This window comes from Aegilops tauschii, chromosome 7 (assembly GCF_002575655.3).
Source record: "Aegilops tauschii subsp. strangulata cultivar AL8/78 chromosome 7, Aet v6.0, whole genome shotgun sequence".
Taxonomy (NCBI): Eukaryota; Viridiplantae; Streptophyta; class Magnoliopsida; order Poales; family Poaceae; genus Aegilops; species Aegilops tauschii.
In genome coordinates, this window is record NC_053041.3 from 605,885,638 (window position 1) to 605,911,406 (window position 25,769).

The 25,769-nt window shown below is 48.2% G+C and overlaps 1 protein-coding gene across 1 annotated transcript; it reads left to right on the forward strand.

The window, feature by feature from the left end:
* The first annotated feature begins 21,504 nt into the window (after positions 1-21,504).
* Positions 21,505-23,794, forward strand: LOC109743126 (protein DETOXIFICATION 16). Its single transcript, XM_020302208.4, has 7 exons — positions 21,505-22,335; positions 22,435-22,521; positions 22,628-22,684; positions 22,766-23,004; positions 23,092-23,210; positions 23,305-23,391; positions 23,487-23,794. The coding sequence occupies exons 1-7, from the start codon at positions 21,557-21,559 to the stop codon at positions 23,535-23,537; spliced, it is 1,419 nt and encodes a 472-aa protein (XP_020157797.1). The 5' UTR covers positions 21,505-21,556; the 3' UTR covers positions 23,538-23,794.
* Positions 23,795-25,769: the final 1,975 nt, after the last annotated feature.

A 25,769-nucleotide genomic window follows, 5' to 3' on the forward strand; every position in this document is an offset into this window, starting at 1 on the left:
TTTCGGATCTGTTTTCTGCGCGAAAACGAATCCGACCCGATTTCGTCTTTTTTATGAACGGGATTTCGGACATCCTTTTTGAAGGAAGTTTTGTATGGGTATTGTGTTTTGTTCCCGAACACATCCCACTAACTTTAAAATCTTTTGAACATGATCTTCACCATCATGCTCGTGTCAAACCAGTCCGGCAATATTGCTCCACGGCTGCCGACCTGCGCTAGGCACGTCGCCACTTTGTTGAGCCGAGCTCAACTTCTTCGGATCAACATCTCGGCGAGCCGAACAGTAGTTCGGCATCGCGAAGGATAAATCATCATCAACATCGCTGCCCCATGGATTACACGGAGCGGGCACGCCGGCATCGCCGCACGGTCACTTCATCAAGCCGGCATTGACCACGTCACGAGTCACGACCTGCATCGGCAGGGCCGCACTGTTGCTTTTTCAAGCCGATGCCCATCACGCCGACCTACTTTGACTCATCGGCTGACATCGAGGCACCTCAGCTGGACCGGGGGCTTCGCCATATCTTGATCAACCTACTCCGGAGACTTCGGCGTCACCAGTCAACCGGCTTCATCACGTTAGCTGGACCGGGGGCTTTGCCTCGGCAAGCCAACCTTTACCAGCATCGCCATGCCGTCGCTTCACCGCCCATCAGGCAATGAGAATGCGAATCGAGTCCCAATTTTGGGAGTCACTTTTCTTTGGATTGCTACAACAAATAAACCAGGTGCTATTAATCCTAGTATTTTTTGCTTGTTTGGGTTTATTATTCCCAAGGAATTATTACTTTGGTTTGTCCATCATCTGTACATAGGTCTATCAAATGATGGCCGCATTAACGACGGCCGCGTGGTGGTTCATTCAGTTTCCGTACATAGTCCGGCGAACGCCGCATCCGGAACTCGGACCGACCTGTGAATTCAGGCTTTGCCACACCTTTACCGCATCACGCCGACGCCCTGCACTGACTCACTTTGCATAAATTATTTATTATGCAACATTGACTTCGGCGCCAGGCCATATTTCTTTTATTAGTCACTTTGCATAAATTATTTATTATGCAACATTTTTTAATTTATCATTATTATTATCTCCTGTTTGCACTATTTTTTGTGCACGGGTAAATGATTCGGGTCGGGCAGTGTTGTCACCTCGGTGTACTGACATACCACGTCACTTAGGCTGGACAGGGGGCTTCGTCAACACCTCATTAACCCACACCGGGGACTACGGCGGCCCGCATTGGTCGCGCTATGTCACCTCTTCGGAGTGTCGAGTTCTTCGCTCGGCCACATCGGGCTTGGGGGCTGAGACCTTGTCCCGCACCAAGCTCGAACCGCGTCATCAATGCCGAACACATTAACCAGCTAAGTCGCTTTGACGCTCAAAAACTCACAGTTTTAAATTTTGTTCGATTCGACCAAGCATTATACCTTTTTGGCAAAAAGTGGCTTGTGGAAAACTTCCTTGTCGAAACTTTTTTTGTGACACACAAATTCAAATACCCCGTTTACTTGGGGGCTTCCTTTATGAAGCTTTTCCTCTTGCATATGATTATACTTGTACGGCTTCGTTCCTTGTTCGTGTATTACGCCACAATATGCACCATATTGACTTAAGCGATTTGCAAGCTGGGTTGCCTCGCTCCTATGTTTACCCCTACGTTCCCGATTGTTCGGCCAGGGAGTAAAGGGAGCACCTCTGCGATTGTCACGATCGGGTCATCCGAGCCGGACCTCAGACTGGGTGAAGCCGAAAGCTAGCGCTCTGATTGTTTTTAATTATGGTCGGCACACAACGAAACTCATGAGTATAAAAAATCTATTGCACAAGTCTCATAGTAACAATGAGCACCGAAGAAAGGTATCGGTGGGGGTACTATTTTCTTCGAAGATGCTTCTTACACTTCGTCAGTAATATAGCATAAGTTCCCTGAGCGCGCTTTGTCTGTTACAGCCTTATGGCCTGATTGCCTGGTTATCGGAAACACCGTCAATATTCTCGACAGGTGGAGTACATAACACTTTTCGGCCCTTGACCGAAGAGGGAGAAGCTGACGGTCGGTTAAGACGCGTATAAAGTTCGGATGAACACATATATGATATTAGTACTTCGGTACATACAATCATTATGCATAAAATTCTTTTACCCAAGTCACTTGGGGGCTCTTAAATTTATATGAGCCGTTTTATAATAAGTGTTCTTCTTCTTAGTCGTTGCAAAGTTTTATTATTATTATTATTTATCACTCCTTTTTTCGACGCGAGTGTGTGGTCACTAGCCGGGGAGCCTAATTTCTCTCTCAAAGCCGCTAGAGTTTAGTTTGCTAAACTGGCCTAACGAGAAGTACTCCGCCTTTGGGATAGGAGGTTGAAGCCGTAGGCTGACCCGCTTGAGGTCTCGAGATAAGATGTGTCATGGTAAAGCATGACAGAAGCACCTTTTTTTCTAAGACCAATTTTCGATTTGGCACCGAACACTTGATCTAGTTCGGGCGTCCAGTTTTTACTGAAGTTTTCGGTTTTCCAAGCCTATGGCACTATTAAACTATTTGTGTGTTTCCAGCATTAGTCTCGTAGTGCGGCGCCGGACACCTTTAGGGATTCAGCAAAAACATTCTCGGACATTGCTGTATATGCATCGGTTTCGAATTGCGTCTTTGGTCAATAGTTGGGTTGCCCGGCTCCTGTGCTTGCCTCCTACATTCCGCTTTGTTCGGCTAGGTGCGCAGCGGGAGAACCACTGCGATTGTGCTTCCAGCTAGCATGGTTAAGCGCCTCAGTGGAGAAAGCCGAAAACTGACTGTCACAATAAGCGTAAACTAGTCAGCGATCTGATGACTGTGTTAAATGACGGGTCGTTCATAATATTGGCCGAAGTGTTTACAGCTTGACCTCGACTGTCGCCGAACACTAACCGGAGGCTAGTAACTGGCCTTCCAACTTTAAGCTCCTATGACTAAGTGAAAGTTATAACGCCCGCATATCTGATTGCCTCGTTTCTGCTAACACAACCGCCTCCGGGCATCGAGACGTCGGCTAAGGGTTATTTTGTTAGTGCGGAAACACCCTGCGTAGTATCTACCAAGGGGTAGAAGCCGACGATGGGCCACTTTCAACTGATAAACGGTCGTAATGGAGTCAAAATAATGATGTAGAGTATTTGGATACATAGAATCATTACACATAATCTGTGATTTATCGATCCTTAATTCGGCCACCCGTGCCCACATTAAGGCTCAGGGGCTACTGGGCTTCGTGCTCATTATTTATAAATATTAAAGGGGCACATCGATCCCATGATCTGGTGTTGCCACCCGACTAGTGTCTCGGAGGCTACTGCATTGCTTATTCAATGCAGAAAATCCAAAGGGCTCAGTGTTCGGCTTGATCGAACTATGGGAAAGCGCGTCTTCGGACAACAATGAGTACCATCTGGACCTATCTGGCATCAAGCTAATATATCACGGCGACTTCTCACGACCCTCTCTCAGGGGCCCGTCCGTTGATCTTTATTATATATTACACTTCGTTTCTATTCCTACGTATGCTGCCGAGCTAGGAGTTGATCCTCAGGCTGATTTCGCAAATCGACCTGAGTCTCAGGGGCTACTAGGATCAGCAGTTTTATGTTTTCCTTCAGGTGCATCTCGGGTTTTAGACCGACACACACCTTGAGGGCTACTGGATATACATATACTGGCTATATATCTCGGCAGAGAATAAATTGCACCAATCAAAAATATTCGCAAAAAATCAGCCCGCGGTCAGGGTGGTGCACCACCTTGGAAGCAGTCCGGCATAAAGCTCAGGCGCCAGTGGCTAGCTCCATAGAGGGCATTTCCGGCATTAGGCACAGCTAAACTCCTTCAACTTTTTAGAACCAAGGTGGTCTATGACACCTCGGATACAGTCCGGCGTTGGAGCTTGGGTATAGTCCGGCGTTGGGGTTCGGATACAGCCCGACGTTGGTGCTCGGCTGCAAAATATACCTCGAATATAGTCCGGCGTTGGGGCTTGGACGCAAGAGGACACTGCCGCCCGGGAACAACTTCAAACCCGAGGTGTGGCATAAAAATAACAAGGCATTGATAAAGGTCGGAAACTTAAAGGGGTTCCTCGGATACCCGGCGTGTAAACTCATCGAATGCATTTCGGCGATCCTCAAGATCGAAGATGAGAAGATTTGTTCAACCAGTTTTCAAAACCGACAACCGAAGATGAAGAACAGTTCGCAAGAATCGAGGAGCGTCCCCAACTTGAAGACCGGTTCAGGGGGCTACTGACGGTGTCCTGGACTAGGGGGTACTCATCATGTCGTCTCCCGATTAGTTGGATTGGGCCGAGGACCCCCATGGCCGTATACTCATGGGCCAGTTCGGACAGCTGCTGCATACAAGGAAGATTCCACAACACTTGGTGATCAAGACAAGACTCCTCCCCACCGACGTATTCGGCTAGGACTCTTGTTATCCTAGGCCTCTAGTGCATTATATAAACCGAGGCCAGGCTAGTCGATAGATCATATACAACAACAATCATAATCATAGGCCAGCTTCTAGGGTTTAGCCTCTACGATCTCGTGGTAGATCAACTCTTATAATACTCATATCATCAAGATCAATCAAGTAGGAAGTAGGGTATTACCTCCATCGAGAGGGCCCGAAACTGTGTAAACATTGTGTCCCCCGCCTCCTGTTACCATCCGCTTTAGAAGCACAGTTCGGGACCCCCTACCCGTGATCCGCCGGTCGATCCCCAGCGGCGACGACGACCCGGGGCGGCTCGTGTCACCGGATCCGGGGGGGCGGTGCAGCGTATTGGTGGTAGAGGGTGGGGGCGCCCCCGCGGCGCGATTCCGTCCGCAGATTTGGCCGAAATCGCCGGCGGCGGATGGGCGGAACCAATGGCGGGGTGTGGCGGAAGGAGGTGGGGAAAGGGCGCGGACCGAAATGTCCCTCCTACCAACCGCTTTCCTGGGATACGGGGTACCGTAGGGGCGAGGTGGAAACCTGCGTATTCGTGGGTTGGGGCCGAGTTTTTACCGCGCCCCTCAAAAATATTTACGGGTCGGACGCGTTTGCGGGGTCTGGTCGGGCAGCTTTGTCCACGCCAACCCGTATTTTGACGATTATTTTGCGGGTCGCAGCTTTTTACGGGGTCTGCTAGAGATGCTCTAACCACGAGCAACTAACTAATGACCGGCAGAAAATATAACTGATGCAGCGGTAACCATCAAAGTACAGCAGTGCGCAGGCTATGATCGAACAAACTGCATGATTTAGCGCCCACTAGGAGGGGGGAAATCCACTGAGTTATGCAAATAAATTAAACAGCCATCTACAGCATTAAGATTAATCAGCAGAATTTCATGTGGAAGAATGTATAGAACAATTAACAACAAATCTGCACGTACTAGTATTGGATAAATTCTGCAATTTGCCCATGTACAGCGCAGCCACGTCCGATCTAATTAGTGGCAGTTACAGAAGGTGAAGCCGAATCCCTAACGAGCTAGCTAATTAGCTTTCATAAGCCGCCGCCCATACTCGCCGAAAAAATGTATCGAGCGTGGCGGCAATTACGGGAGTGAGGCCGAGCTGCGGGAAAGAAGCTGATGCGCGTGATCTGTGCTACTGGGTGGGTCTCCATGAAGAGCACCTCCAACAGCCGCATTAAACAAGCGCCGCGCCGTAAATTTACCCATTTTAACGCGCGCGCAATCGATAGAGTGGCTTCAGGGGGTGCGCAATAACCGCGCGCGCGGCATATAGAGTTAGGCGCGTGGTCTGAACCGCCAACGCGCGCTGTGTATTTGGGACGCCCGCTTCCACGCGCGGCACACACGAGCGCTCACGCCGCACTCTCTCCTCCGCGCCACCTTCGCCACACACGAGAAGCCCCACACCCAACTCGGTTTCATACTCGAAGCCAAAACAACCGGATGGGTGCAAGAAAGACGCAAAAGAAAAGAAGAAGAGGAAAGAAGATGATGAGCTTAAAAATGCTATGGAAGCTATTGTGAAGGCAAGAAAGGAAGCCAACGAGGTGAGAAAAATGGCAAGGAACCAGCCGAGGAGAAGAGGTTGGCGGCCGAGGAGAGGAGTGTGGCGGCCGAGGAGAGGAAGGTGGCTTTGGAGGAGAGGAAGGTGAGCAATGAGGAGCGAATTAGATTGTTGGATTGGGAGAAGCACTTGTTCTTCTTGGACACATCTATCCTCAATGAGGTGCAAAAGGAGTGGGTCAATCTTGCCTGTGAAGAAGTCTTGATCCAAAAAAGAGCCATGATTTTCGCAATGGGTGGCGGTGGCCTTGGCACCATGGGTACCGGTGGCCTTGGCGCCATGGGAGGCATGGGTGGCTTCGGAGCTACCATGGGCGGCATGGGTGCCATGGGTGGCTTTGGAGCTACCATGGAGACCATGTGTTAGACTGTATAGCTTCTATGTACATGTACGTATATTGTAACATTGTACGCACTCATTATATATATGTGATGGGCCACCCCTGGAGGGTTGTGCCGGTTCCCCCAAACCTATTGTCTTACATGGTATCAGACTAGGTCAAAACTCGCTTCCGCCCTACAACCCTACACCGACAGTGCTGCCGCCATAGCCCCCCTTCCGATCGCGTCTCTGCCGCCATGACGAGTGCCGCCGCCTCCGGCCCCACCACCGCCGGGTTCTTGCCGGCCTCTCCCGCGGCTCTTCTTTCCCGGCCGCTGGATGTCGCCGCGGTCCAATCGCCGATCGGGACCAGGAGTGTCGGCTCCCTTTTCGGCACTCAACCTCTGGACGCCTCATCGCCAGGGCACATGCTGACGGTTCACAATGCTGCCTCATCGCCCGCCTCTCTCGCTGGCACCGTCCCGCCTCCTCCGGTGGAGGATCCCGCGTCGGCCTGGATGGCCGGGCTCTCTGCCTCAAGCCCGGCGCCGGTGCCTGCGGCATCCGCGCCCCTCGCCGCGTCCACGATGGTGCCCCCTGCCTGAAGGAAATATGCCCTAGAGGCAATAATAAAGTTGTTATTTATATTTCCTTATATCATGATAAATTTTTATTATTCATGCTAGAATTGTATTAACCGGAAACTTAGTACATGTGTGAATACATAGACAAACAAAGTGTCACTAGTATGCCTCTACTTGACTAGCTCATTGAATCAAAGATGGTTAAGTTTCCTAACCATAGACATGAGTTGTCATTTGATTAACGGGATCACATCATTAGAGAATGATGTGATTGACTTGACCCATTCCGTTAGCTTAGCATTTGATCGTTTTGTATATTGCTATTGCTTTCTTCATGACTTATACATGTTCCTATGACTATGAGATTATGCAACTCCCGAATACCGGAGGAACACTTTGTGTGCTACCAAACATCACAACGTAACTGGCTGATTATAAAGGTGCTCTACAGGTGTCTCCAATGGTACTTGTTGAGTTGGCATGGATCGAGATTAGGATTTGTCACTTCTATTGTTAGAGAGGTATCTCTGGGCCCTCTCGGTAATGCACATCACTATAAGCCTTGGAAGCAATGTGAATAATGAGTTAGTTGCGGGATGATGCATTACGGAATGAGTAAAGAGACTTACCGGTAACGAGATTGAACTAGGTATTGAGATACCGACGATCAAATCTCGTGCAAGTAACATACCGATGACAAAGGGAACAACGTATGTTGTTATGCGGTTTGACCGATAAAGATCTTCGTAGAATATGTGGGAGCCAATATGAGCATCCAGGTACCGCTATTGGTTATTGACCGGAGACGTGTCTCGGTCATGTCTACATAGTTCTCGAACCCGAAGGGTCCGCACGCTTAACGATCGGTAATATGAGTTTATGAGTTTTGATGTACCAAAGGTAGTTCGGAGTCCCAGATATGATCACGGACATGACGAGGAGTCTCGAAATGGTCGAGACATAAAGATCGATATATTGGATGACTATGTTTGGACTTCGGAAGGGTTCCGAGTGAGTTTGGACGAATACCGGAGTACCGGGGGGTTACCGGAACCCCCCGGGGAGTGTAATGGGCCTCATGGGCCTTGGTGGAGAGAGGAAGGGGCGGCCAGGGCAGGCCGCGTGCCCCCTCCCCCTCTAGTCCGAATTGGACAAGGAAGGGGGGCGCCCCTCTTTTTCCTTCCCCCTCTCTCCTCCTTCCTTCCCTCCTACTCCTACTCCTGGAAGGGCTGGAATTCTACTCCCGGTGGGAGTAGGACTCCCCTTGGGGCGCGCCTAGGAGGCCGGCCTCCTCCCCCTCCTCCACTCCTTTATATACGGGGGAGGGGGCACCCCATAGACACACAAGTTGATCATTGATCTCTTAGCCGTGTGTGGTGCCCCCCTCCACCATAATCCACCTCGGTCATATCGTAGCGGTGCTTAGGTGAAGCCCTGCGTCGGTAGCTTCATCATCACCGCCATCACACCGTCGTGCTGACGAAGCTCTCCCTCGAAGCTCTACTAGATTGTGAGTTCGTGGGACGTCGCCGAGCTGAACGTGTGCAGATCGCGGAGGTGTCGTACGTTCGGTACTAGGATCGGTCAATCGTGAAGACGTACGACTACATCAACCGCGTTGTCATAACGCTTCCGCTTTCGTTCTACGAGGGTACGTGGACAACACTCCCCCCTCTCGTTGCTATGCATCACCATGATCTTGCGTGTGCGTAGGAATTTTTTTGAAATTACTATGTTCCCCAACACTGCCTCCATGGCGTATCCGCCTCGGGCAGCCTACTCCACGGGCTCGCTCCCGCCGCCGCCGTTTCACTTCGGTAATCTCATCACCATCAAGTTGTCGTCGGACAACTACATCTTCTGGCGCGCAGGTCCTTCCGCTCCTTGGGAGCCACTACCTGCTTGGCTACGTCGATGGCTCCCTCCCCTGTCCCCCTGCGCTGGTGGATAGCGTGCACGGCCCGGTCTACAATCCGGCACACCGTTTTTGGACAGGGCAGGATCAAGCAAACGTTTCCTCCATCTAGGGGTGGCTCACCCCGGCTGTTGCCGGACTCGTTGTCTTCGCCAAGACGTCTCATGACGCATGGACCATCCTCGAGCGCTTGTTCACAGCGCAGTCGTAGGCCCGTGTCTCCGCGCTCTGTCGTCAACTTGGCGAGTGTGAGAAGCTTGACTCCACGGCCACCGAGTTCTACAACAAGGTCAAGGGCCTTTCCGACACGTTGGCCTCCATCGGGCAGCCGCTCACCGACTCCAAGTTCAATTCCTTCATCGTCAACGGCCTTGACGAGGAGTATGATGCCTTGGTCGAGATCATCAACGAGCGGGGCAACTCGACTCCCATGATGGCGCATGAGGTCTTCTCCCGACTCGTCCTCACTGAGCAGCGAGTCGAGTCGCGTCGCTCCAAGAGCAGCCACGGGTCTCTCTCTGCAAACGCCGCCACCAAGGGTGGCCGCAACCCCTCTTCGTCCAAAGCTCTTGCGGGGCCATCACCGCCGCCCGCCTCGGCCCCCCCTCCATCCGCAACTTTACCGGGGGCTAGTGGTCGGCATGTGTGCCAAATTTGTGGCATTGAGGGGCACTGGGCCTCTAAGTGTCATAAACGCTTCCAGAAAAGCTTTCTTGGCCTCGGCAATGATGGCAAGGACATGCGCAATTTTGTGCATCAGGTTGCCATGGCAGACCACCCGGCGTCGACAAAGCAACAAGGGCACACTCAATCATACTCCAATGACCCGCACTAGTACATGGATTCTGGAGCAACGGAGCATCTGACGAGTGAGATGGGGAAGCTTCATACTCGTGAACCCTATCATGGCTCCGACAAGATCCACACCGCCAATGGAGCAGGTATGCACATATCTCATATTGGTCAAGCATCTCTTCTCACTAGGCATGCAAATAGGAGTCTCAGCTTCACAATGTTCTTAGAGTTCCATCTGTGACACGTAATCTTCTTTCAGTTCCTAAACTTACTCGTGATAATAATGTGCTTTGTGAATTTCATCCTTTTGATCTTTTTATTAAGGATTGGGGCACGAGGGACATTCTTCTTAGCTGGCGCCTGTGCCAGGGCCTCTATCGTCTGGAGCATCCTGGTGTCGCTCGTGTTTTCAGTGGAGTTCGGGTATCTCCGTCACAGTGGCATGCTCGTCTTGGTCATCCAGCCATACCTATTGTTCGCCATGTCTTGCGTCGTCATGAGCTTCCTAGCATGTCTAGTAATAATGATGTAGCAGTGTGTTATGCTTGTCAGCAGGGGAAGAGTCATCAGCTTCCTTTTTTAGAGTCTAGTCGTGAGGTGAAACATCCTTTAGAACTTTTGTTTTCAGATGTATGGGGTCCTGCTCAGACTTCTGTCAGTGGTCATAATTATTATATCAATTTCATTGATGCTTATAGTCGTTTTACGTGGCTTTATCTAATTAAGCGTAAATCTGATGTGTTTGATATCTTTGTTCAGTTTCAAAAACATGTTGAACGCCTTCTCAAGCATAAGATCGTTCATGTTCTGTCAAACGGGGGGGCGAGTATCGCAACCTCAACTCCTTCTTTCAGTCACTTGGGATCGCTCACCATTTAGCATGTCCACACACATCAGCAGAATGGTTCTGTCGAACATAAGCATCATCACATTGTTGAAACTGGTCTTACTTTCTTGGCCCATGCATCGGTTCCCTTTCGGTTTTCGAGTGATGCCTTCACCACCACATGCTTTTTTATCAACCGCACTCCCACTCGTGTTCTCAACATGAAGACTCCCATTGAACTTCTCCTTAATGAACAACCTGACTACACTTTTTTCAAAGTTTTTGGGTGTGCTTGTTGGCCGCATCTACGCCCATACAACAAGCGTAAGCTTGAGTTTCGGTCCAAAAAGTGTGTTTTTCTTGGCTATAGTCCCCTTTATAAAGGTTATAAATGTCTTCATGTTCCCACTAATCGCATCTACATATCTAGGGATGTTGTGTTTGATGAGCATGTCTTTTCCTTTGCCAAACTTCCTGTGTCCACCACTGAACCACCATCCATGCATTCATCCTCCATTGCTTCTGACAATTTGATGATGTTGCATACTCTCCTGTATTATTGCCTAACCATGGTGTAGGCACTGGACGTGGGGCTCGTTTGGAAATATTGGAGACGCCATCGTCTCCCTCCTCGACGTCGACGGATGATCATGATGAGCCTACGGCTCACGTGCATGGCCTCAATCCGCGTGCCCATGCACACCAGGCCGACTCCCCCGTGACGTCGTCGCCGCCTAGGCCGTCTTCGCCCCATGCCCAGCCCACCGAGCCGGCTCACGTGCATGGCCTTGGTCTGCGTGCCCATGCACGCCCGACCGACTCCTCCGTGACGCCCACGACAGACGGGCTGTCTTCGCCTCGGGGCTCGCCTGCTATGGAGTCCGAGCCGGCCTCACCGTCGCGGTCTGGCTCTCTGGAGTCGCCTGGCCCCTCGCTGGCGTCGCCGGCACTGCCGTTGTCGCCGACTGGGCCATGTCCGGCGCCGTCGCCCAGTCCCTCGCTGACGGGGTCATCTTCGCTGTCGTCGCTCAGTCCCGTGTCGGCTGACTCCTCTTCGGCCGCGCCTTCTGTTGGGGAACGTAGTAATTTCAAAAATTTCCTACGCACACGCAAGATCATGGTGATGCATAGCAATGAGAGGGGAGAGTGTTGTCCACGTACCCTCGTAGACCGACAACGGAAGCGTTATCACAACACGGATGATGTAGTCGTACGTCTTCACGATCCGACCGATCAAGTACCGAACGTACGGCACCTCCGAGCTCTACACACGTTCAGCTCGATGACATCCCTCGAACTCCGATCCATCCGACTGTTGAGGGAGAGTTTCGTCAGCACGACGGCGTGGTGACGATAATGATGTTCTACCGACGTAGGGCTTCGCCTAAGCTCCGCAACGGTATTATCGAGGTGTAATCTGGTGGAGGGGGGCACCGCACACGGCTAAAATATCATATATCAAGTGTGTCTAGAGGTGCCCCCCTGCCCCCGTATATAAAGGAGCAAGGGGGAGGCCGGCTGCCTATGGGCGCGCCAAGGAGAGGGGGGGAGTCCTCCTCCTAGTAGGAGTAGGACTCCCCTTTCCTAGTCCTACTAGGAAAAGAAGGGGGGAAGGAAAGAGAGGGAGAGGGAGAGGGAAAGGGGGCTGCGCCCCCCTCTCCTAGTCCAACTAGGACTCCTCCTGGGAGGGGGCGCACCACCTCCTGGCTGCTGCCCTCTCTCTCCCCTCAAGGCCCACTAAGGCCCAATACTTCCCCGGGGGGTTCCGGTAACCCTCCGGCACTCCGGTTTAATCCGAAACTTCTCCGGAACACTTCCGGTGTCCGAATATAGTCGTCCAATATATCAATCTTTACGTCTCGACCATTTCAAGACTCCTCGTCATGTCCGTGATCACATCCGGAACTCTGAACAACCTTCGGTACATCAAAACATATAAACTCATAATAAAACTGTCATCGTAACTTTAAGCGTGCGGACCCTTCGGGTTCGAGAACTATGTAGACATGACCGAGACACCTCTCCGGTCAATAACCAATAGCGGGACCTGGATGCCCATATTGGCTCCCACATATTCTACGAAGATCTTTATCGGTCAGACCGCATAACAACATACGTTGTTCCCTTTTTCATCGGTATGTTACTTGCCCGAGATTCGATCGTCGGTATCTCGATACCTAGTTCAATCTCGTTACCGGCAAGTCTCTTTACTCGTTCCGTAATACATCATCCCGCAACTAACTCATTAGTCACAATGCTTGCAAGGCTTATAGTGATGTGCATTACCGAGTGGGCCCAGAGATACCTCTCCGACAATCGGAGTGACAAATCCTAATCTCGAAATACGCCAACCCAACAAGTACCTTTGGAGACACCTGTAGAGCACCTTTATAATCACCCATTTACGTTGTGACGTTTGGTAGCACACAAAGTGTTCCTCCGGTAAGCGGGAGTTGCATAATCTCATAGTCATAGGAACATGTATAAGTCATGAAGAAAGCAATAGCAACATACTAAACGATCGGGTGCTAAGCTAACGTAATGGGTCATGTCAATCACGTCATTCTCCTAATGAGGTGATACCGTTAATCAAATGACAACTCATGTCTATGGCTTGGAAACATAACCATCTTTGATTAACGAGCTAGTCAAGTAGAGGCATACTAGTGACACTCTATTTGTCTATGTATTCACACATGTATTATGTTTCCGGTTAATACAATTCTAGCGTGAATAATAAACATTTACCATGATATAAGGAAATATATAATACTTTATTATTGCCTCTAGGGCATATTTCCTTCAGTCTCCCACTTGCACTAGAGTCAATAATCTAGATTACATAGTAATGATTCTTACACCCATGGAGTCTTGGTGCTGATCATGTTTTGCTCGTGGAAGAGGCTTAGTCAACGGGTCTGCAACATTCAGATCCGTATGTATCTTGCAAATTTCTATGTCTCCCACCTGGACTAAATCCCGGATGGAATTGAAGCGTCTTCTGATGTGCTTGGTTCTTTTGTGAAATCTGGATTCCTTTGCTAAGGCAATTGCACCAGTATTGTCACAAAAAAATTCATTGGTCCCGATGTACTAGGTATGACACCTAGATCGGACATGAACTTCATCCAGACTCCTTCATTTGCTGCTTCCGAAGCAGCTATGTATTCCGCTTCACACGTAGATCCCGCCACGACACTTTTCTTAGAACTGCACCAACTGACAGCTCCACCGTTCAATGTAAATACGTATCCGGTTTACGATTTCGAATCATCCGGATCAGTGTCAAAGCTTGCATCAACGTAACCACTTATGATGAGCTCTTTGTCACCTCCATAAAGGAGAAACATATCCTTAGTCCTTTTCAGGTATTTCAGGATGTTCTTGACCGCTGCCCAGTGATCCACTCCTGGATTACTTTGGTACCTCCCTTCTAAACTTATAGCAAGGGACACATCAGGTCTGGTACACAGCATTGCATACATGATAGAGCCTATGGCTGAAGCATAGGGAACATCTTTCATCTTCTCTCTATCTTCTGCAGTGGTCGGGCATTGAGTCTTACTCAATCTCACACCTTGTAGTACAGGCAAGAACCCTTTCTTTGCTTGATCCATTTTGAACTTCTTCAAAACTTTGTCAAGGTATGTGCTTTGTGAAAGTCCAATTAAGCGTCTTGATCTATCTCTATAGATCTTAATGCCTAATATATATGCAGCTTCACTGAGGTCTTTCATTGAAAAACTCTTATTCAAGTATCCCTTTATGCTATCCAGAAATTCTATATCATTTCCAATCAGTAATATGTCATCCACATATAATATCAGAAATGCTATCGAGCTCCCACTCACTTTCTTGTAAATACAGGCTTCTCCAAAAGTCTGTATAAAACCAAATGCTTTGATCACACTATCAAAGCGTTTATTCCAACTCCGAGAGGCTTGCACCAGTCCATAAATGGATCGCTGGAGCTTGCACACTTTGTTAGCTCCCTTTGGATCGACAAAACCTTCCGGTTGCATCATATACAACTCTTCTTCCAGAAAACCATTCAGGAATGCAGTTTTGACATCCATTTGCCAAATTTCATAATCATAAAATGCGGCAACTGCTAACATGATTCGGACAGACTTAAGCATCGCTACGGGTGAGAAGGTCTCATCGTAGTCAATCCCTTGAACTTGTCGAAAACCTTTCGCAACAAGTCGAGCTTTATAGACAGTAACATTACCATCAGCGTCAGTCTTCTTTTTGAAGATCCATTTATTTTCAATGGCTTGCCGACCATCGGGCAAGTCAACCAAAGTCCATACTTTGTTCTCATACATGGATCCCATCTCGGATTTCATGGCTTCAAGCCATTTTGCGGAATCTGGGCTCACCATCGCTTCTTCATAGTTCGTAGGTTCGTCATGGTCTAGTAACATGACCTCCAGAACAGGATTACCGTACCACTCTGGTGCGGATCTTGATCTAGTTGACCTACGAAGTTCAGTAATAACTTGATCTGAAGTTTCAAGATCATTATCATTAACTTCCTCACTACTTGGTGTAGGTGTCGCAGAAACTGATTTCTGTGATGATCTACTTTCCAATAAGGGAGCAGGTACAGTTACCTCATCAAGTTCTACTTTCCTCCCACTCACATCTTTCGAGAGAAACTCCTTCTCTAGAAAGGATCAATTCCTAGCAACGAATATCTTGCCTTCGGATCTGTGATAGAAGGTGTACCCAGCGGTCTCCTTTGGGTATCCTATGAAGACACATTTCTCCGATTTAGGTTCGAGCTTATCAGGTTGAAGTTTCTTCACATAAGCATCGCAACCCCAAACTTTAAGATACGACAACTTTGGTTTCTTGCCAAACCATAGTTCAAAAGGTGTCGTCTCAACGGATTTTAATGGTGTCCTATTTAGAGTGAATGCAGCCGTCTCTAAAGCATAACCCCAAAACGATAGCGGTAAATCAGTAAGAGACATCATAGTTCGCACCATATCTAATAAAGTACGATTACGACGTTCGGACACACCATTATGCTGTGGTGTTCCGGGTGGCGTAAGTTGCGAAACTATTCCGCATTGTTTCAAATGTAGGCCAAACTCGTAACTCAAATATTCTCCTCCACGATCAGATCGGAGTGACAAATCGGAGTGGGCCCAGAGATACCTCTCCGACAATCGGAGTGACAAATCCTAATCTCGAAATACGCCAACCCAACAAGTACCTTTGGAGACACCTGTAGAGCACCTTTATAATCACTCATTTACGTTGTGACGTTTGGTAGCACACAAAGTGTTCCTCCGGTAAACGGGAGTTGCATAATCTCATAGTCATAGGAACATGTATAAGTCATGAAGAAAGCAATAGCAACATACTAAACGATCGGGTGCTAAGCTAACGTAATGGGTCATGTCAATCACGTCATTCTCCTAATGAGGTGATCCCGTTAATCAAATGACAACTCATGTCTATGGCTAGGAAACATAACCATCTTTGATTAACGAGCTAGTCAAGTAGAGGCATACTAGTGACACTCTATTTGTCTATGTATTCACACATGTATTATGTTTCCGGTTAATACATTTCTAGCATGAATAATAAACATTTATCATGATATAAGGAAATATATAATACTTTATTATTGCCTCTAGGGCATATTTCCTTCACCTTCCACCTCGACGGCTCCTGCAGTTCCTCAACGCCCACATACACGCAGCCGCAGTGGCATTTTTCAACCCAAGCAACGTCATGATGGCACAGTTGCTTGGCTTGCTGCGTGTTTGACTGCTACTCGTGCAGATCCATCCTCTGAGCCCCGTACGTATCAAGCTGCCCTGAGTATAACTCATTGGAGAGAGGCCATGGAGGAGGAGTATCACGCTCTTCTTTGAAATAAGACGTGGACTCTCGTTCCTCCACCATCACGAGTTAACGTCATTGATTCTAAATGGGCATTCAAGGTGAAGAAACATTCTGATGGGTCTATTGACCGCTACAAAGCGCGCCTTGTTGCCAGAGGTTTTTGGCAGCGCTATGGTCTTGACTACGAAGAGACCTTCAGTCCAGTGGTTAAGCCTACTACCATCAGGCTTCTTCTCTCTCTTGCAGTTACTCACGGTTGGTTTCTTGGTCAGCTTGATGTACAGAATGCCTTTCTCCATGGTGTCTTGGAGGAGGAGGTCTATATGCGACAGCCCCCTGGCTTCTATGATCCTGATCATCCTGATCACCTATGTCGTCTTACCAAAGCACTCTATGGTCTGAAGCAAGATCCCCGTGCCTGGCATGCTCGTCTTGCTGCAGCTCTTCGTGCTCATGGTTTTGCATCATCAACTACTGACTCATCATTGTTTCTTCTACAAAGACCCGCGGTCACTATGTACTTGCTGGTCTATGTGGACGATATTATCCTTGTCAGTTCTTCTCAGTCGGCTGCTACTGCTCTTGTTCGGTCTCTTGGTGCTGATTTTGCTGTCAAAGATCTTGGGAAGCTTCATTACTTCCTTGGTGTGGAGGTCGCTCATTCTGATGGTCTTGTTTTGACACAGCAAAAGTATTCCTTGGATCTGTTGCAGAAGGCTGGGATGCTTAAGTGCAAACCGACGACTACACCTGTGTCTACCACTGACAAGATCACTGCTGTTGATGGTGAGCTTCTGTCTTCTGCTGATCTGACGACATACAGGAGCATTGTTGGTGGCCTTCAGTATCTCACGATCACGAGACCAGATATTTCCTTTGCTGTCAACAGGGTTTGTCAGTATCCGCAGGCACCTCGCGACACTCATTGGTCTGCTGTTAAGCGCATCTTGTGCTATATTCGGTTCACCGTGTCTCATGGACTGTATATTCGACCGAACCCCTCTAGGGTCATCTCGGTGTATTCTGATGCAGACTGGGCTGGCAATCCGGATGATCGGTGATCCACGGGGGGCTATGTTGTGTTCTTTGGTTCTAACTTGATCGCCTGGAGTGCTCGGAAACAGGCTACTGTCTCTCGTAGTAGTACTGAAGCTGAGTATAAGGTTGTGGCTAATGCGACTGCAGAGATTATCTGGGTCCAGTCTTTGCTTCAGGAGTTGGGTATCTCCCAATCACAGCCTCCTCTTCTTTGGTGTGATAACATTGGTGCTACATACCTGTCTGCAAATCCGGTATTCCATGCCCGAACGAAACACGTCGAGGTTGACTATCACTTTGTGCGGGAACGTGTCTCTCAGAAGCAACTACAGATCAAGTTTATTTCCTCCAAGGATCACCAAACCACTGTCTCTACCATAGTTTGAGGCATGTAGGCGCAATCTTACCCTTCTAGATTCTTTAGGAAGTGGCAAAGATTGAGGGAGGTTGTTAGACTGTATAGCTTCTATGTACGTGTACGTATATTGTAACATTGTACACACTCATTATATATATGTGATAGGCCACCCCTAGAGGGTTGTGCCTGTTCCCCCAAACCTATTGTCTTACACCATGGGAGGCATGGGTGGCTTTGGAGCACCTCCCAGCGCCATGGCCGGCATGGGAGGCATGATGAGTTTTGCGTCTCTCATGGGAGGCATGGGTGCACCTCCGGCCGCCATGGGCGGAATGTCTTCCGGTGTGCCTCCCACCCCTTCCCATGAAGATGTCGTTGAAGATCTTGCCAACACCGTCCGAGCTTCACGTGATGCGGTGCGCGACAATGATGAGGAGGAGGAGGAGGAATCGTCTTCGGAGGAGTCGGATGAATCGGAGGAAGATGAGGACGAAGACGAGGACGAGGCTTGATGTGTCTTTCGTTTGTGTCATGAACTTGGTTTGCATTTTGAACTTGGTTGGATGAACTTATGGGCATGAATTTCAAGTTGTGGGCGTGAACTTTTATTCATCAACTTGTTAGTGTGAAATTTTATGCCATGTTCATTGCATTTTGAATGTTTGAAATCCATTTTGTGTCAAAAAATGCAACATATGGCATGCGCCGGCGAGTCGCGCGCGCTGCATTTTAGCGCGGCTGTTGGAGCCAGCACTGCCCGCCGCGTCAAACCAGGCGATGGGCGCGCGGCAAAGTAGTTTTTAGCGCGCGGCGTGTTGGACGGCTGTTGGAGATGCTCTAAGATACATGAACCTGAAAGAAAACTCTATTAAGATATTTATTAGGTTCATTTATTGTTGTGTGCTCATTGCGTTTGTATCCTCTTGATGTTCGCTTTGCCGAAAAATTGGATTCGTATATCAAACGATGCACTGAGACTCGACAAAATCTCAATCCGTTGTGACTTAGACAGATCCTTAATAAATACAAGAACTTAATTCAAAGTTCTAGACACCATATTCTCCAAACCTCTTGACATAGGGATCATGAATCTTCAAAACAGGCACCATCGTCCTGTCGCCAAGCAAGAGGTTGACCTCCTATATGGACCAGCTCTGTCGGGGGCTCTATTCGTGCACTTGTACAATGGCCTAGGGGCACTGTTTGCCCGCCGAAGTTCTTGGAGTGTTTATGTCTGCGTAATCTGGACAAGTTTAATGAGGCATTGCCTCTAAATCAACTGAGTGTCAAAGGACAACCCATTTCAAAGCGTTGAAATTTCTTTTACTTTTGAGTGAATTGTTCCATGCTTTTGTTAAAGTAGTGATCCGTGCGGCCGTAAATCCTGTTTATATTGATTTGATCGATGGATCCTAGTTGATGAATTAGAGTCCTTGCTTTGCATCTACTTCAATTTTTTGTTCCAAAGGCGAGGAGCTCTAGAACCATTGGCAATGTTCTACTCAAGAACAGTGGGACCGGCGACATTTTTTGTGCTGTTTCGGTTCATTCATTGGCTCAATTTAGACATGTGAACAGTGCCAGTTCCATAGGCCGATTTGGGAAGCCAATGCCCCCCATTGTAGGATAGGTTGGCGTCATCTTCTACAGGCTTAACTGATGATGCTAGCAACCTGTTGTACACCCAAGAGACTAAAACATTGGATCACCTTCTAACAGTTTGGTTCAAGGTTGGTGCCAAACTATTATATGGTGTAATTCGCCTGCGACCAAAGGCTACTAACGCCAGTGCTTCGTCCAGTTAGAGTGAAATACAACGTTACTTAGAAATGAAACCAAAACCCTTAGCGCTCTTATGTCGTCTATGGGTTCTTTGTGAGATTAGTTCCTATACGTGTGTGTGCATGCGCCCAGTCTAGCAGATCTTGTTTCGACCTTCTCTGTCTCTATCTCTATCTTGTCTATCTCTTCTCTACTACTTAAAAAAAATGTAAGGTTCGATGTTTCACTTTTTTTCTCACCACCCTTTCGTCCAACCCTCCCTGCAATCACCTTAATTTACTTACCTTCGAAAGCAATTTCACATTAACTTACTTACGAAGCTTCTTGTCGAAATATAAGGTAAATCACAAGCAAGATTTGGTAACCATTTATTTACACAATCAAATTAATATGGACAGAATATTTATATCTCTTTACAACGCACGAGCATTGTCCTAGTCTAACGAAAAATGTGTGCTTTCTTATGCGTTTGTGGGAAAAGAATCACATCAATATAGCTGTCGTTGAAAGCATCATGTAGAACATCCATCAGTAGGTCAAAATCTCTACTACTTAAAAAGAATGTAAGGTATGATGTTTCACTTTTCTTCTCACCACCACTTCCCTGCAATCACCTTAATTTACTTACCTTAGAAAGCAATTTCATTTTAACTTACCTGCCAAACTTCTTGTCGAAATATAAGGTAAATCACAAGAAAGATTTGGTGACCATTTATTTACACAATCACATCAACATGGGCAGAATATTTATATCTCTTTGCAACGCATGTGCATTGTCCCAGTCTAACGAAAAATGCATCCTTTCTTATGCATTTGTGCGAAAAGAATCACATCAATATCAGCTGTTGTTGAAAGCATTCTGTGGAACATCCATCACTAGGTCAAAAAGTAGTGGGAAACAACAGCTATATATTATTTGTTAACCAATGAGTTGCTTTGATTAGTTAATCCAGCCCAAAGACAAAGCCTGGTTGCCAAGTTGCATTTCATATTGTCTGTTGTTGTTTGGGCCACTCAATCCTCCATTTTCTACAATTGTCAATCGCATCATCTAACGCTCTAAGTTAATCAATTTTAACTGAGAGATGAACTCTCCTCACGCATAAACACCGCTGCAATGCAAAACAGTTCTCATACACGTAATCATCGGTTTGATAGGGCTTAACTGATGATGCTAGTAACCTGATGTGTGCCCAAGAGATCAAAACTAAAGATCGTCTTATAATGGCACACTCAACTCTCAACGTTCTTATTGTGCCTAGATCATATCGATGCTGAACTTTCTCAATGATCGATCATTCATCAACCTGTAGATTTAGAAATGAAACCTAAATGTTGCGAAGTCATCATATCGTTTGGCCTTGTGGCTTTATCAATTTAAAGTGGGGCGAAATTAAAGCCTACTTCGAGAGGAAAAATGAAGGCAAAAGCCTCCCATGCTCTTATGTTGTGAATGGGTTCCGCGCGAGATTACCTCCAGTATGTGTGTGTATGTGCCAGGTTTACGAGTCCTTTGTTTCGATCTTGTCTATCTAATGAAGAAGGCGTGCTTTCAGGCACGTTCATTGAAAAAGAATCAAATCACTATCCGCTGGTTTTGGAACCATCCTATAGAACATCAACCACTGGGTCAAAGCGTGGCCGCCAAGTAGCATTTCATGTTGTCTTGTGCTGTTTGGACTACTCGCAGTCCTGCACTTACTACTTATCAGTCACATCATCTCACTTTCATCCAAGCAATTTTAACTGAGACGAGGAACTTTCCTCGTGCGTAAACTGACATTGTTGCTCCGAACCAACGTCTGATGCTTGGCAGCCACGCTTAACCTATTATCACGACCACTGAAAATTTTATAATCTATGCAAGCATAGTAATCTGCTACGCAGCTTCCACAGACTCCACAGCACTTCCCCATAAATACCTAACATGTCCCTTGCTTCCTCACAATCCTAAGTTCCTAACTACTTCTGCTCCTGCGTCCAGCCTCAGCTGAAGCTGACAAGAATGGAGAAGCCGAGCGTAGACGAGCAGCCCCTGCTCGTGGAGCGGGACGAGAATGCCGCGGCACCGGAGGCGAAGCGACTGCTGCGGCTGGCTGGACCGCTGGTGGCAAGCGGCATCCTCCAGTGCGCGCTGCAGCTGGTGTCCGTGATGTTTGTCGGCCACCTCGGCGAGCTGCCGCTCGCCGGCGCCTCGCTGGCCACCTCCCTCGCCAACGTCACCGGCTTCAGCCTGCTGGTCGGCATGGCAAGCGCGCTGGACACCCTGTGCGGGCAGGCGTTCGGCGCGCGGCAGTACCACCTCCTCGGCGTCTACAAGCAGCGGGCGATGCTGGTGCTCACGCTCGCCTGCGTCCCCATCGCCCTCGTCTGGGCCAACACCGCCCGGATCCTCCTGCTCCTCGGCCAGGACACGGCCATCGCCGCGGAGGCCGGTGCCTACGCGCGGTGGCTCATCCCGGCCCTCGTCCCCTACGTCCCTCTCACGTGCCACATCCGGTTCCTGCAGACGCAGAGCATGGTCGTGCCGGTGATGGCCAGCTCCGCCGTCACGTCGCTGAGCCACGTCCTCGTGTGCTGGGCGCTGGTGCACAGGGCTGGCATGGGCAGCAAAGGCGCGGCGCTGGCCACAGCAGTATCATACTCCGCAAACCTGGCCATACTGTCCCTGTACACAAGGCTGTCCGGCGTATGCAAGACGACATGGACTGGGTTCTCCATGGAGGCCTTCAAGGAGCTGCGCCAGTTCGCGGAGCTCGCCGTCCCCTCGGCCATGATGGTTTGGTAAGATAAAATCCTCAACGAGTTCTCCTGATCTAGGTTGTCCATGCATGGATTTCTGATTTCACTGATGACATATTACTTGTTCTTTGAAAATTGCAGCTTGGAATGGTGGTCGTTTGAATTGCTTATGCTGCTCTCTGGCCTTCTGCCTAATCCTAAGCTGGAAACCTCAGTATTGTCAATATGGTAATCTCAGTTCTGAACTCCCAAGACAACCTTTTGCATGTACTCTAATTTCAAAAAACAAATTGCCCTTTCCTGCATTGTAAGCTGTGATTATTGAATTCTGCAGTCTTAACACTGGTGCTCTCATGTTCATGGTGCCATCTGGTCTCTGCACAGCCATAAGGTACCGTACAGTTCACAAACAAAATGTAGCTATAGATGCTGAGTGGTCTCGCTGATTTTCCTGCATATACATTTCATTCAGTACACGTGTTTCCAATGAACTTGGCGCCGGTAGGCCTCAGGCAGCGAAGCTAGCAACTAGACTGGTCGTATGCATGGCCCTGTTTGCCGGCTCAGTGATCTCCATCACAATGATTTCTCTACGCAAATTTTGGGGCTACATGTACAGCAACGAGGAAGAAGTCGTGACATACATTGCCAGGATGATACCTGTCCTCGCCATATCTTTCTTCATAGATGGAATCCACACATCTCTTTCAGGTACATAGATGAAATTCCCCACATTGTCGCAGATTTACCTCAATCTCGAACATAGTGACATGATCTTTGACTGAACATCACATACAGGTGTGCTCTATGGATGTGGTGAGCAGAAGATTGGTGCGCGTGTCAACCTCGCCGCGTTCTACTTGGCAGGCATCCCCTTGGCCGTGTTGCTTGCATTTGTCTTGCATTTGAACGGGATGGTATGTACTATGTCAGCACGAACTTTACAGGTTACTGGCCACATGAATTTGCCTTTTTTTTTAAGAGACCAAATTTTGTGTGTGGTTCCAATAGGGTCTTTGGCTCGGCATCGTCTGTGGCAGTCTCACCAAGCTTGTGTTGCTCATGTGGATCGTTCTTTCGATAAACTGGGAGAAGGAGGTAAGTTCAAGATCTTGCAATTTGTGTATCTCACCGTAAATTTTCCTTTGCACTACAATGTGTGATCTCTCTGATTGGTCTTTCATTTGAATCAGGCAATGAAGGCAAAAGACATGGTGTTAGGATCTTCTCTTCCGGCTGCATGAAGATAATACCTACGGCGGCAACACGCATTTTGTGATTTGAAGAAACGTGCAAGCGAATGGAAACAAATCGATATACGTAGCTATGCCATTTTGCTTTCAGAAGGAAGGAGAAAATGTGGATATTGAGGACTAAGATTATAATGTAACCAACATAGTTTGATACTATCTATTCTTTATTTCTATTTTTTGAGCTAGCGATATTGTTTTCTACCGTGAGAAACTTCCAATCTGTTTATATTCAATTATGGCAGTACAAACAACATCAGAGGTAACAAAAATTACAACTAGATCCGTAGACCACTTAGCTGCGACTACAAGCATTGGGGCGAGCCGAAGGCGCGCCACCATCATGGCTAATTTTTTTAAAATAATACTTTTTTATTAATTTTCATAAATATTACGCTGGACACAACATTTTCAAAAATAATGCACCATCGGCCTGCTGCTGGCCGATTGGGCCTAGTCAGCCCACAGCAGGCCGACTGGCATCCTATCAGCTTGCTGCTGACCGAATGGCCTATCAGCCACTAGTGCAGATCCTGTCGGTCACCTGTTGGCCGACTGGACTAATTGGCCACCTGTAGGCCAACTGGTGCATGTCACCTATTTTCTACCCCGTACGTTCCCCGCTTATATCACAAGCCGCCATTTCCCGCCATATTTTCCCGCTTTGCTCGTTCCCGCCATATTTTCCCACTTTGCTCGTTCCCGCCATATTTTCCCGCTCTCTACTTCCCGCCATATTTTCCCGCTTTGCTCGTTCCCGCCATATTTTCCCGCACTGCGCGCGTGGAGAAAGGAAGGAGAAAGGAGAAGGAGAGAGGAGAAGGAGCCAGCCGCTATGGGCCCGCACCCTGTCGGCCTGCAGCTAAGCGATCGGTCTACAGCCGGCCGACAAGGGCGGCCCATGACAGACCGTGCAGACAGCCCCTCTCGCGCCCCCTCGCTACATGGCCTAGCGAATACGCGGCCGACACGTGGCCGACGGACCAGCTGTCGGCCGACTGTTGACTGGCTAGGCCAGTCGGCCTGTTGTGGACTGACTAGGCCCAGTCGGCCAGCAGCGGGCCAACGGTGTATTATTTTGGAAAATGTTGTATCGAGCGTAATATTTATGAAAATTAATAAAAATGTATTATTTACAAAAATTAGCGCCATCATAGCCCCTCCCTCTCTGGAGCAAGGCAAACCTTTTTGTAGTAGATAGTCAGAAAGTCGTCGTGCTAAAGCCCCGTATGACCAGCGCACCAGAGCAGCAACCATCGTCGATGAAGAAAGTCGTAGATCGGAAGGATCAAACCTGTAAACACCCAAACGAAGACGAACGAAGACCGGATCCAAATAGATCCACCAAAGACCAGCACTAACTGAATCTCTTGAGTTCTGATGAAGACACACCTCCACACGCTCTCAAACGACGCTAGACGCGCCATCCGGACAGGGACATAATGTGGGAGACGTTATTCCTACTGAGGGACATCGCCGCGACCATATAGTCCCAACCATGACGTTGAACCTAACTGGAACGAGAACGGGGTCCTCCCATCGGCAGGGTGGGGGCGTCCTCTGCACCTCCATGGCCCAAAGGCCATCGGACATGGGGCGGACCAGCAGAGGCGCCGATGGGAGGAGGAGAAAGGTTGAGATCTTTTCTTGTGGAGGAGGAAATAGAAGACGTGTCTCGGTGCAGGAGATTTTCTTAGTAGACCGGTCAAAGGTAACTTATCTGAGCTAGCGATATTTTCAATTCTTTTATCTGCAATCATTTATTTCTATAAACATTTATGTGGTTCTTATATATTTAGTAGTTTTTTTGTGCTGAATATATATTTAGTAGTTAGAGGTGTAGAATGTTTTTTGTGAGGGAACTGGTCCCTTATGTGTAATCCAGTATCATTTGGGAACTGGCACATAGGACTAGCCTCAAAACTGATCTTGAGGTTGACCATACTTCCCTCCTCGCACGAACTGTATCCTGACATGTAGAAGTTACTTCTTTTTTATATCAATAGTGAGAGCTCCACAGATCCATTAAGTAGAAGCTCGATAAAGAGGACTAGTAGAACTGAGTTCAAAAGGATAAATATAAAAACATGCTTCTAGCGTGAGAACACCCACTTCCTACATCAAGCTAAAAAGGAAAGCATTAGGATGATTAAGAGTGTGCTTATTACATATGGAGCAGAGCCAGCTTGGAAAAACTACAACATGTACATCAAAGAACACAAGGCT

Bases quoted from the DNA above. Each gene is read 5' to 3' on its own strand.
- LOC109743126 (XM_020302208.4), top strand. From the start codon at position 21,557: ATGGAGAAGCCGAGCGTAGACGAGCAGCCCCTGCTCGTGGAGCGGGAC. The intron at 23,005-23,091 runs GTACATAGATGA...CATCACATACAG, and splicing joins AATCCACACATCTCTTTCAG to GTGTGCTCTATGGATGTGGT. The intron at 23,392-23,486 runs GTAAGTTCAAGA...CATTTGAATCAG, and splicing joins CGATAAACTGGGAGAAGGAG to GCAATGAAGGCAAAAGACAT.